Source organism: Limulus polyphemus, unplaced genomic scaffold, assembly GCF_000517525.1.
Source record: "Limulus polyphemus unplaced genomic scaffold, Limulus_polyphemus-2.1.2 Scaffold3343, whole genome shotgun sequence".
In the NCBI taxonomy this organism is placed as follows: domain Eukaryota; kingdom Metazoa; phylum Arthropoda; class Merostomata; order Xiphosura; family Limulidae; genus Limulus; species Limulus polyphemus.
The window spans coordinates 101,433-114,405 of record NW_013668953.1 but is presented as its reverse complement, the minus strand read 5'-3'; the positions used below and the strand labels follow the sequence as shown (position 1 = coordinate 114,405).

Here is a 12,973-nt window from a genome sequence, read left to right as displayed (position 1 = left end):
AAAAAAAAGACTTCACCAAAACTTTGCTGCATGTTTTGTTTTCTATGCATTCTTTTCTCCCTGATAGTACCATAAGCCTTTTCCCCACCAGTGATAGTGTACTGCTATCTATTGGATACGGTGTACTACACATATAACGTTTTGCAATTATCAGCTTGTGTACTGAGGCTTGTGATGTCATGCATAAAGCCTGTATGCAATGTGGCAAGTTGCTCCATGGGTAATGTACATTCGACTCCAAACTTACACCTGTCATTGGATGTTTGTGAAGTCCATTGGTTGATATGGTTTGGGTTATACTATAACCTGTACCATAATTGATTGTTCTGCCTAAGCACATAAACTGTGTATTGGTGATAGAAATTGGAAGCACGAATTGGCCAAGCAATAATAACAGATTGTGACAATCATTTGAAGGTTGCTGTAAAATATATGACTGTAAGTATAGGAGAGACCATAGACTTAACTAATGTAAGTAGTAAGCACATTTAACCATAGTTTGCAAGTTACAACTGCTCTGTAAGCCGTAAACCTTTGTGTCTAGGATGGAAAAAGATATGCAAAATACAGTTAATTTGGAAGCAACACTAAACACACATGAGAAAATGAGTGTGGGAGACAGTACAGCAAGCAGAAGGCCTAACTGTAAATACGAATGCTTTATTTCAGTTTCATGGTTTTTCATAGAACTTTTTCCTGTAGTTTTAAACTTTTTTGTAATGTTTTGTACTATCATTTAATCTCATTCTCATGACTTTAGCTTTCCAAGTTCTACCAAATTTACAAAACTGCAAATATCAGCAGCCCAACCATTGGCTAACAAGTCTTTCAGTTTCCATTGACCTTTAACAGTAAGTAAACTGACAGGTACCTAGGTCAGAAATTTCTTCCATGTGTAAACACAGATTGTCACCTTGTTCATAACTTGCCTCACTGATGTTTGGTTTTTATCTCTAGAATGTATAATCCTTAACTTCTGACTTTTATTTTAAACACTGCTGCTATCAGATTCCCTCTAGAAGAAGACATCCAGAAGTGGGTGCAAACAGACCTCCAAACAATTATTTTTTTTATACTTACTATCTGGATACCTATTCTTCTAGATTTGACCTGTAAACTTTCATGGTTGCTCAAGTCTGGGTCTAATCAATCTTTAGTAGTTTTTAAGTTTTATATTCTTTCTCTTTACTGTTTCAAATCATTTTTTTCTTACATCTGTTTCTTCCCTAGTTTATATGGTCCCAGCCTTTTATGCAACTAGGTTGTACGTTATATCAAACTATAAACAAGTTTAAGTTAGATGAGTAACTCCTTGCATGTTTCTTCTTGTGACCATGAAGTCCTTGACCTATTATACCAAATCATTATTATAATGAGAGACAGACACTGTTAATTTTCCTGGTATTAGGAATTTATCCTAACCGTAAATGAATTGAGAACTTGTCTTGAGTGCTAAAGAAGAGACTATAAAAATAATTTCTTATCTGATATAGACAAAGTGATCACTCTAATAGAGTCCTTGGAGCCCATTTGTACAGCCCAGTCATCTAAGCAAGTCATTAGAACATAACATCTAGTACTTAGTTAAGACTTAAGGCAAATACTGATTTGAGTTTTTGCTTTGAATACAAAACTTTGAACATAAGATCAAAAACACCATTTCAGCAGCAGATGAGAGGACAGACTAAAAACACCATGGCTCAAGCTGAGAATATTCCTGTACTGTTTATTTTGAATGGAGGATCCAAAGGTACTTGTTACATATGGAACTGGAAGCCAGAATTAGGCACGGGCTAATTTTAGGGAAAAAAACAGATAAATGATAGTTTTGTCTATTCTTCTTCAAAAGAAGAACAGTGAACTATTCAAAAGTGTTTGAGTTTTTGGATCTCATTTGAAAACCATTACAATTTTTATTTGTGATCTTATGTGCTAACTTTTTAGTCAGAATTGATAGTTTTGTCTGTCGTACTGGGTGTTGCTTAACCATTTGTGAGATTGTCTGTTTCGTTTTATGTTATTGGACAGTGGTTTTGAATTCTGGAAATGGTAGTGATGAGATGACCTATGATATAATATTCTGATTTATTTAATGACACAGTAGATATTTTACAGTATAAACATTACATATTAAATCTATATGAGTTAGTTTCTTGTAGTAAGTTCAGTTTTTTATCTTCCTGTTTTTCATCCTGGTTATAAACTTTTACGTAGGTTGCAAAGCTGAGCCATAAATTGATTCAACTGAAAGATGAAAAACATCAGCTCTTTCTCCAGCTGAAGAAAGTTTTGAATGAAGATGAAACAAGAAGAAAAGTTCAGGAAGCTAAGTGCGTTTACATATTTTGTTTTTACTATAATTTTTATATTAAATAGTTGCTAAGTAAGTAAACTTTCAGAAAGCTTAGTCATATTGTATATGATATGTCATTTGTTATGTTGGGTATTTAGTTCATCTACAGTTCCAGTTTCATGGAAATAATCCAAATATTACCACATGATAATGTCACACAACTCTTACCATTTCATTTTCTGAAAATTTGTAACTTTGCAGCGAATCAGCTGTGTTCTGACTCTGTAGTATAGTTCAGTATCATTAACATTTATTAACAAAGATCTTGTTGCTGTATGATTATGTATATCAATGTGTGATGAAAAATGCCTTTTTTGTAAATCTTGTGTATTGGTTTGTAGCAGGTGATGAAATATTGAAATTATGGATCACCCCCCTAATAGGTCTCATTATATCCTGAAGATCTTTGATGTCCTTAGATGTTTGATGATGATAAGTCTGTCAAAATATATTTTCTGTCTTAAAAACTTTTCTGCCTGTATTATCAGTTGGACAAGTGTGAATCTTCATTAGTTTTAATTATATTTCATAATGAATAAGTTTAGGCTAAGAAAAACAACATTTGTTTGCACCAAAATATGAAAATGCAAAAAATTCAATGTAATGTTTTTTTTCTTTAGTTTCAACCTTAAGTTAGATTTGTGATTAGGATTTTATCCAATATATTTACATATGCTACAGTATTTATTCTTAAAATATATGCTAAAAAATTACTGTTGTTTGTACTTGATAACTAGTTCATGCTGAATACAATCTCTAAAATTATCCTCTAGCTTCAGTTTTTGTCATGTTATTTATGTTTATAGACATAATGTATTTTATTGTTGTGTGAATTCCTAAAATTGCTTCTAACATGGATCTTCCAATAATAAGATGTTAGGATGAAGAACTAAGTCACATGAAGGGGTGGATCCAGCCTTCTTGGCTGATAGTCTTCTAATGGGATTATTTATTAAGCCTTAAAAATTGACAAATAAATGTGTAGAAAGGTATATTAGTCAATTAAAATCACATTTCTTTTTCAACATCATTTTGAATTTTGTGGCAGAACTCTTGGTGACATATGTTTGGTGTGTCAGCTAATCAAATTGCATTTTGCTGAATGACGTTTTGGCACTGCTTAGATTTTCCAGACTAACCAAGTTATAATGTGTGAACTATTGTGTCCAAATTGAATGAAGAGAAACAAACCAGAGGCATGAAAGGTATATAAAGTTTCAGTAGTTTATTTTATACTAACAAAATAGCCAACATTTGGAAGAAGGTGTAAAAAATCAAGTTATTAGATATTTGAACTGAAATCTCTGATCTCCTTCTAGAAAATGGTCTGAATCTGGCCAGACATGTATGTTTTGAAAAACACCAGCCTATAGAATGCACTTTCTCCTTATGCTGTTGTGTGTGTGTGTGGTATTGCTTTGACTAGTACTGCTTAGTTTTCTTTTGAAGATACTAGGATGAATATTATTTATTTGTTACCTTTCTAGTGACTTAGCAGCCTTGGGTCATGGTTTCCAACAACAAGCAATTCCTTTTGGTCCATCTCCTGTTTATTTATCAGGTAAAATTAAAATAGTATTGGAGTTTCAATCAGTTATGTTGAAATAACATGAATAACAAAATATCAAGTAAAATCTGAACATACATAGAAGAGATTAAAATCATTGTAAGGAGTAAAAAAAATGTGATCAGCGTTTTGACCAAAAGACCTACATTGGGATTGATGAAGGTTTTTGATCAAAACATTGACCACACCTGTTTCCTCAATATAACAATTTCTTTTGTATATTAAGAATGTTTTGAAGGGTTACTTTCAGGGAGATTTTTAGCATTAATAATCATTGACAGTTTGTAGTATCCATAATAAATAATATTTACTACTGTTCTTTTTCAACTTTTTCATTTCCATGTAAGACCAATGAACTCACCTTCAGCAGATGCTGTGAGTAAATCTGTTGTGCCATAAAACTAAAACAAAGTGATCAGTTAATGAAATTTGTACTTAGCCACAAAAATTACCAACCAAGGGAGTAATAATGTCTCCTCTCTGTCAACAGACGAAGGAGAAGGGATCTGTTAAATATGATTAAATCAGTATTAGCTAGAGGCAAAGTGATATGGAAATTAGAAGTCAAATTTGATGGGTTTATTCAGTCAAAATCATCTGTAAGATAAACATTGATCACTAATTTGTCGATATAATTGACAATAACAATTATCAAAAACGAATGAAATAAGAGACTGTGTTTAATTTTTTTTAGTTTAGGTTGCCAAAATAAGTAGAATGTACAGATTTTTTTGTGTATAGTCCCAAGATTCAAAAACTGGAAAATCAGGCTCTAGTATTAAAGTCATCTGTGTTGTTTTTATTTACAAAGCAGATTATTTTTCTTATATGATCTTATATATGTCATAGTGCTTTTTTTTTACATCATTAATATTTAATAACACGTACCCCCCCCCCCAAAAAAATTGAGTATTATTAAAGCAAAAGATCCAGTAATAGTTACCTTGACTGTTTCAAAGTATGAAGGAATTATGTTGAAATATTTTCAGAAACATTAGTAGTTAAATACAGGGTGGATTATAAAAACCTCTCGGTAATGATTCTAATTTTTTTGTATTTCATGTGACTTATTTTTTCTTTAATAAGAACTTCCATGGCACACATGCATTGAAAATGGTATTGGACACTGATCAGCTGCAGTGTTAGACTGGTTCAATGATCATACAAATCATGAAAAAAAAGCTTTATTTGTAGTTTTGTTTTCTTTTGTTGGGGGGGGGGTCATCATGACTCGTCCCTTTATGATTATAAATTATTATAATTAATGACATGCATTTGTAAAATTTTGTGAAAGATTCCTGTATGTAAAGTTTAATTCATTATGTTTCAAAGAATTTGTTTAGCAAAACTTCATACGCATTAACTTAAATCATATCCAATGTTACGATTTAAAATTTATATTTTTTAGGCAACCAATTCTCTTCCCTCTTTTTTTTTTTTATTTTTCTTTAACAGGAGCAGTAAATGCTCGTTCAGCTAGTAGTATGTACAAAGTTACTGCTCCTCCTCAAAATGTGATACCTCAGGTGAGAGATTTTATTTGCTACCATTTCTTAGTTTATATAATTGATTTAAAAAAAGAATACTTGTGAGAACAACATAAGAAAGTTTGTCAAACTTTTTTCTTTTTCTATTCACTAAATAAAAAGTTTAGTAGAATTTAAACAGTGGGTTACCTGATCTAAATTTGTAAAATCTACTACTACTCCAAAGTTCAAGATGGGTTATAAGCTTATTAGATATAAAAACATATAACGAGATATTATTGAGATTATGACCAAAAATATTATTAAGTGCAAGGGTACCCAACTGATGAATCAGTGTATTCTAATCATAACTAAGACAATATATTAATTATTCACTACTCGATAATTTTTGTTTTAATATATGTAGGTAGCTTGCTTCAATCAGGAGTTAATCATTAATGTTACTGGAACACTTGTATTGATGTGATATACAAAGTTAAGTCATGATCTTGGTGGATTAGTTCTGCTCTTCTATTTTGATCCATGAATTGTTTTTGAGTTTAATGGGCTCACAAGAGATTTCATTTATTTATTTCTATACTTTTCTTCCTTTAGTGATCTCTGACTAAATGTGGTAAACAGTAAAAAGCGTACTAACAAAATTTGTGAAATTATCTATACTTCAGTTTGGTCTGGTAAACATCTTGTATCTAGATTAAGGTTGCTATATGTGTGAATGAACGTTGCTAATTTCCACTTTTTAGGAATTTAGAATAACTGATAACTATGTAGGTAATGTATATATATATGTAGTGCACTAATCTGTACTCTGAAATAAAACAAACACAATAATCCCTTTAATGATTAAATTTAAAACATGCTAGAAAAGTTATGTTTGCTATCACCACACATGAAATCTAACTTTTTATTTTATCATAAGTAATGTATTTGATAATGGTATATATTAAAAATGTCATATAATACCGTATTGGCGTGATTATATGCCAATCTCGAATATAAGGCGACCCCACCCCCCATTTTCAGAAACCATGGAAAATAAAATAAATTGAGTGTCATAACATCCTTTTTTAGGTCTGCAAAATCAATACTATAACCGAACAACCTACAGGTGGATTAGTTGCAAGAACTAATGATGCTATTTGGACATTCAGGAATGCAACAGGCTAGAGTAGGGGGAATGGGCCTGTAGTTGGTCACAATTATAAGCTGATTATGAGTTTTACAGCCTAATTATTAATCCAAAGATATCGCCTTATAATTGGACCAGTATGGTATGTTCTGAAATAAGAAATGTTATATTCTTCTCTGAAGAGGGGATCGCTCACTCCAGATGTACTTAATGTGTCATTTGTTTTCTCAAAAAGTTAGCTTATGAGAGAATTGAGGGCATTTATCACATTTATATATAGGTCCTTGTTGTAGCTTTCTTTTTAAAGGTAACCAATCAGAAAGTATATAAAGTAGGCTTAGACATAGTGGCTGTGTTGCACGTGTGTTTATTGATAGACAGCTTTTGTTACATTGCTTATTGGATATAGCCTAGGGTTGTAAATTATATACAGTTTACAAATTCAGTACATGTTACTTTTTTCACTTACAATTTAACAATTAAAAAAAAAACATGGTAATATCTTCAGCTGTATTTCATAAAGGGATTTTCAACTTCTTTTAAATATGGAGTGTGATTGTATATTTCGTTTCTCAGCTCAGGACCACTCACTCTAGATGCATTTGATGTGGGATTTGTTTTCCCACCATATGAATTTATAACTATTGCATTCCTACTTCTTTTTAGTCAATTCAAGGTTATCATTATCAAGAACAGTCTATAAATGAAATTTCTTGATTCATTTAATGATAGAAATAAGATATTGATAAATAAAAAATAGTATAGGTTGATGAATCGGTAAATTTATCTTTAAGGCCACTAAGCATGAGTTCATATGCTATAAAGAGCCACGAGTCAGAAATAAGATTAATTCTATGCAGACCAGCAGTTGATAATGAAACCAATTTTAGTCTGAAATGAAATTTTAAGTAATTGCATGTGAAAGCCCCTTGTAAACATTGCAGCCAGAAATGATATTGAAAATTGTGTTTGTAAGATCCAAATTGATTTAGATTTGATAAGGAAAATAAATATTCCTTTACTTGTATTGTAAGGAAGGAAATATTGTGTATCTGGTAAATGCATATGAGAAAACTTTTATGCCTCTCCAATATTATTGAATGAGTCATAGCTGTAATAAATTTTTCAAGTATTCTTTTAAGTTCATGAATTTATATACATTTTTAGACTTCTAAAGTATGTTTAAATCTATACAATAAATGTTTCTAGAGAAAAACTCAAAATTTTTAAACTACCAAGTAAGATAAAAAGTTTAAACAATTCTAAGCTATGAGTGGAAGTGAAATGTAACTATCAATAGGTCCATAAGTAAAATGTAACCAAAACATATGTAAAATAAAGCAAACAGTAGATTTAGCAAAGGAAAGATATAAAAAGCATAAGAAAACAAGAAATATGGAAAATATACAGAGGAAGGCACAAAATTAGATTCCTTAGTTATATTGTTATTTCTCTGGGGTAGAACTTTGAAAGTTAAAAGAGTGACCTTATTTGTGTTCAGTTTTTATGTGTATGTTTATTTCTTATTTTTAAACCTTTGGACAATGGTAATTTTCCTTCTATTAATTTGCCAGGGTGCCATGAAACGTCCTCGGAGTCCTTCTCCTCCACCTATAGGCTATCAACAAAATTACAACTACAAAGTTCAGGTTACAAATTATGGACAAAGTAAGTATTATTATTGTATAATTCACAAAATGTAACATATAATGTAAATAACTCTGTGTTGAACCACTTTAATTTATGAATGATATCTATGCATGTTTGATGGGTTTTATTGAGTATTTCATAGGGTAGTTTTAAAATTAATTTAATCACCTTCATTTTTTCGCCCTGAATAATTTCTCTAAGTTCTTCACTTCCTGCCATTGAAAAAATCTGGTGTTTTACTAATGCACATTAATTGGAAACCTCCACGTTGAGGATTCATCATTTTTCGAGTTTGCTGTACTCTATTGTTTCTCAAGTTCACAGTTTTCTTTGTCTCTACGTGGTTTTCTGTAATTATTTCAGTGAGTTTGCTAACAATAGACAATTATCGTAGTAGATTTCTCTACTCTTGTGAGTGGTGATTTATTCTACAGATTTTCATACTTTGCTAAAATTTTGAGTGCATATTTTATTATTATTCATACTTTTGTTTCAAAATTGGTTAGGTATTTTGCACCAAAACCTAGACAAATATATTAATGAAATGCTGCAAGTGTCCATCACCTATTTAAAAAGTTGATTATATTTCATTTAAAGTTGATTTATGTGCCAATAAAAACATATTATATGTGATGGTGTTGTGAGCGACTTCCTCTATACCCAACTCTCAATAAATATTGGTTGGGTGAAAAAAAGGCCAATGCAGCAGTAAACATACAACATTCAACTGAATGCATATGCACGTATGTTGCTTAAAATTTATTCTCCATAAATGGACATAAAAAACCTTAAGAAACAAGATAATTAGAAATTGTTAATTTAAAAAAGGGTAATAGAGATTGTCAAAAAAAGGTACACAAACAAGTTGAATCAAAATGCAAAGATTATATTTTCAAGCCAACAACTAGAGACTAAGAAAAGGAAACAAACAAGGCTGGAAATAGTGTGTATATTATTTTCTCAAGTTATAAATTCCTATTTTGACTCCATTTTTACAGTACTTATCAATTTTAGTGAAGTCAAAATAGGGATTTGTTGCTTGAGAAAGTGATGTAGACACTATTTCCAGCTTAGTTTGTTTACTTTTTATAGAGTTCCTAGTTGTAGGCTTGAAAATGTAATATTTTCATTTTGTTTCAACTTGTTTTTGTACCTTTTTTGACAATCTCTATTACCCTTTTTTAAATCAACAATTTTTAATTATCTTTACTTAGCATTTTATATTTTCATTAGTTTTTGACCTGTACTTTTAGTAATGTCCTGCTACTTGACTCCACACCTTATCAGTAATCCAATGTATTAATTTATCTTAGATGGCATGCTTCTCTAAAATTATGCTGTCAGAGCTATTTATAGGGATGGTTGTTGAAAGTTCATCTTGTACGCAATTAAATTGAATGTTACATTGTTCAACAAACATTAAATGTACAATAGTACTTGAAGCCACCACCTAGTGTTTGTGTGTGTGTTCCGTAAGTAAGGTATACCCTATTATTTCTTTATTGTTACTTTCATTAACAGTATTTATTAGAATGTTTAATATATCTTATTTTATTTAATTCTTATACATTTGTTTGTAGTAATTGTTTCGCATTGTTAACTTAATATATGTACTTAGGACTATCCTAATTCTAAGCTGGCTGAACCTTGCGAGATTTTATTGGGTTTATGACCGAAAATACTCCTAACAGCGAGGATAATGAACTGATGAAACAATGCATTCTAATCTTACTAAGTATGAATGTAAAAAAAAGTATACTTAAATTAGGTATATTTATTACCAAGTTTATTTTTAGTTTCACTTTAAGTAAGCAGCTTACTCTGATTGGAAATTAATGTTAATGTCTGTATCTTTGTTTTCAGTAAGTAGTTAACCCTTTTATTATGGGTGGGTGGATTCCACCCAGCACTTTATTCACCAAAGTAACCATAAAGCAGTATAACTGTAACTTTTTAAAATGTACACGTATCTTCACAAAATTTAGCAGATTATTAATAAACATTACAAGGCATTCGTACACAAAGTATCAGATTTTTAAATGAAGTTTTAACACTTTTTAATTAATTGTTTGCTCATGTATTTTTTATTTTTAAATGTTAACTATCCAACCATAAATAGTATAATAAAATAGGAAATAGATATAAATTATGCTTTTTTCACTATAGAATTACTACAAGTTATAACACAAAAACACAAATATTTAGTCTAAGTAGCTTAAATCTTATAACATTATACATGTATAAAAATCTATTATTTTTATTGTATTGACCTTTCAGCAGTATCTGACTAACATTACAGAACCTTAATGGTGTGACACATGTGCACTCATGTTACTGTATCCATTAATATAAAATTGGCCTTTACAAAGTGATCTGTCTTGGCTGTGTTGTAGTGGACCAGTATTATGTAAAATAAGTCACATTTCAGTTATAATACATTATATATGTATATACATTATTACTATTTACAAATAAGTTCTTAAATTTCCATGTGATTGATACTACAGTATAAGTTATAAGGCCTACTTGTAGAAGATTTTGGTGTACATAAGATGTTGGGACCATTTAGCAACCAAACGAAAAGATGTATCAAGTATTTTATGGTTTTAGACTTCTATGTTTCATCCCCTTAATTTCAAGGATGGGTCTATTTCCCATGCATGTGGGGCTCCAAGTGTCAAAACACACCTTCTTCATAGGGTGTGGTGTCCTATTTATATATATTTAGTACTATAATGTATGTCACTGTGTACCAATATTTATATTATTGTAATGTGTTCTATCATTGGGCATGTTCTTCTTGGTTATTTGCTAAAGCAATACAAAATCCACTCCAAGTAATGATTTATTTCTTCAATTTACATTTGCCACAGATTAAGTTCATGTTCACAAAAGTTGTAAGCCTAGGTTACTGAATATTGTTTCAACAGAAATTATGAAACTAATTGTATGTATGCCTCATTTACTTATGAAATTATAGGTACAATTTCTTAGCTAATCCTTTGAGTAACTGAAGGATGTGATAACTGTCACTACTAACACTGCTGAACTGAATCACTCACTGGTTATTCATTAACTAACTGCCTCAGTGATTGTCATATTCATATCATACCCATGTTTCTCTCCATACTACAAAAACTTAACTTTCTAGATATTGTCATACACCTTTTAAATTAAAATATTAAAAGATAGCTTACAACAATATAATAGGCAGCTGAAAGGTATTTAGAATTGAGCATACGTACAAAACTTTTATGATAATAGTACTAATAATGAATGGTATACATATAAGTTTAGAAATAGACAGAAATATTGGTTCCATAAAAGTACAGTTAATATGTAATTTAATTTAAAGTCTGACTTTCTATTTTTCAGTTTTTGATTTATGTTTTATAGTGTCTGAAACCTTGAACATACTGACTGTTGGGTGTACTTTTTGTGATATAGTGTTTTTATGTGTGTTTTCTTTCTAATCTTCATGCAAAAAATGTCCAGTTTCAAAAATATTTTTGTCAAGTTGATTACTTTTATTATAATGGTATGTTTAGTAATATAATCACTTTTTTTATATTTCAAGTTTTTTTCCCTTTCTTCTGGATGCGAAGTTTAACAGATCTAACATCTTTAAGCTCTTATGTACCCAATTGTTGGAATTTTGATATTATTCAAAGTTATTAATCAACTGAACAGCTATGAGTAATATCATAGTTCTTATTTGTTACATATGCAATATTTTGGTCAGTCAGTTTTCTCCATTGACAATCTCAACATACTTCTCCAAAAACTTTTCAAATTTATGATGTTGTGAAATGAGAGATTTGAAGCATTAGTAATAAATTTCATTTTTTCCTTAAGCTGAAATTAAAGTTTACATTAGAACACTCTTTACAAACATTAATAAACCTTTTATTATATTTTTGTTGTACATGTTACAATATGACATAAAAAGATACAAAAATTACCAGGTATTATTTACAAACCTAATATAGAATTCATACCCTGAATTTCTTTTCATATGATTGCTTACCTATACAGATTTTGTAAATTTTAGTAATTATACTGGTAAGGTTGAAATTAACAAGGAACTAAAACTTCTACTGTATTGTACTTTTCAAAAATTATTTTGTTCTTTGATAAGATTGCATAATGATATTATCAGGAATCTTAGATAAATGAAATTATTCCTTACATCAGAAACATGAAACTCTAAATAATTATTAATCTAAAAGATTCATAAACCAAAGAATAACTTGAACTAATAATCTTATCATCCAAAATACAAGTATTAATATATGTACTTCAGTTGTGTAGTCACGTGGACAAGTAAGCCATTAAAAGTGATGTTATGTCTATAAACTTGAGTATAATATAAAACAAACTATAAAAAAGGAATAGGCAACAGCCAAAGTATAAACATGACATGAAATAATACCATATATGACATTATTCAATAAATTTCAAAAATAGCCAGTTTAAAATCCCCATGTTTTTTACTCTTTTTCATTTAATTTTTGGCTGGGATTTTGAAAGCTTCAGCAGTTTAAAAGTGTTATAATAATATTATTATTTTTACATATATTGTGATTTTAGTTCAGCATAAGTTGTTATTATACAGTGCTTCATCTGTGTTATTTGAAAATACAATATTACATTTGAGATGATTTTTCATATCCAGTGATTTATCAGTCTTTACCTATTTTCTGTTTCCATCATTATCCTTAGCATATGATCTTCTTAACTCTTTCAATATAAGGTTGGTCAATGTGATGACCTCGTAACCATTTTGT

General features: G+C 29.9%; 1 protein-coding gene across 2 annotated transcripts in view; it reads left to right on the top strand.

The window, feature by feature from the left end:
- LOC106469181 (G protein pathway suppressor 2-like) overlaps window positions 1-12,973 on the top strand; it is a 36,003-nt gene that overhangs the window by 6,704 nt on the left and 16,326 nt on the right. For both annotated transcript variants that reach the window (XM_013929646.2, XM_022397621.1), the window contains exons 4-7: window positions 2,215-2,330; window positions 3,841-3,914; window positions 5,376-5,446; window positions 8,111-8,204. In XM_013929646.2, the coding sequence (XP_013785100.1) occupies window positions 2,215-2,330; window positions 3,841-3,914; window positions 5,376-5,446; window positions 8,111-8,204 (355 nt within the window). The remainder of the gene's footprint in view (window positions 1-2,214; window positions 2,331-3,840; window positions 3,915-5,375; window positions 5,447-8,110; window positions 8,205-12,973) is intronic.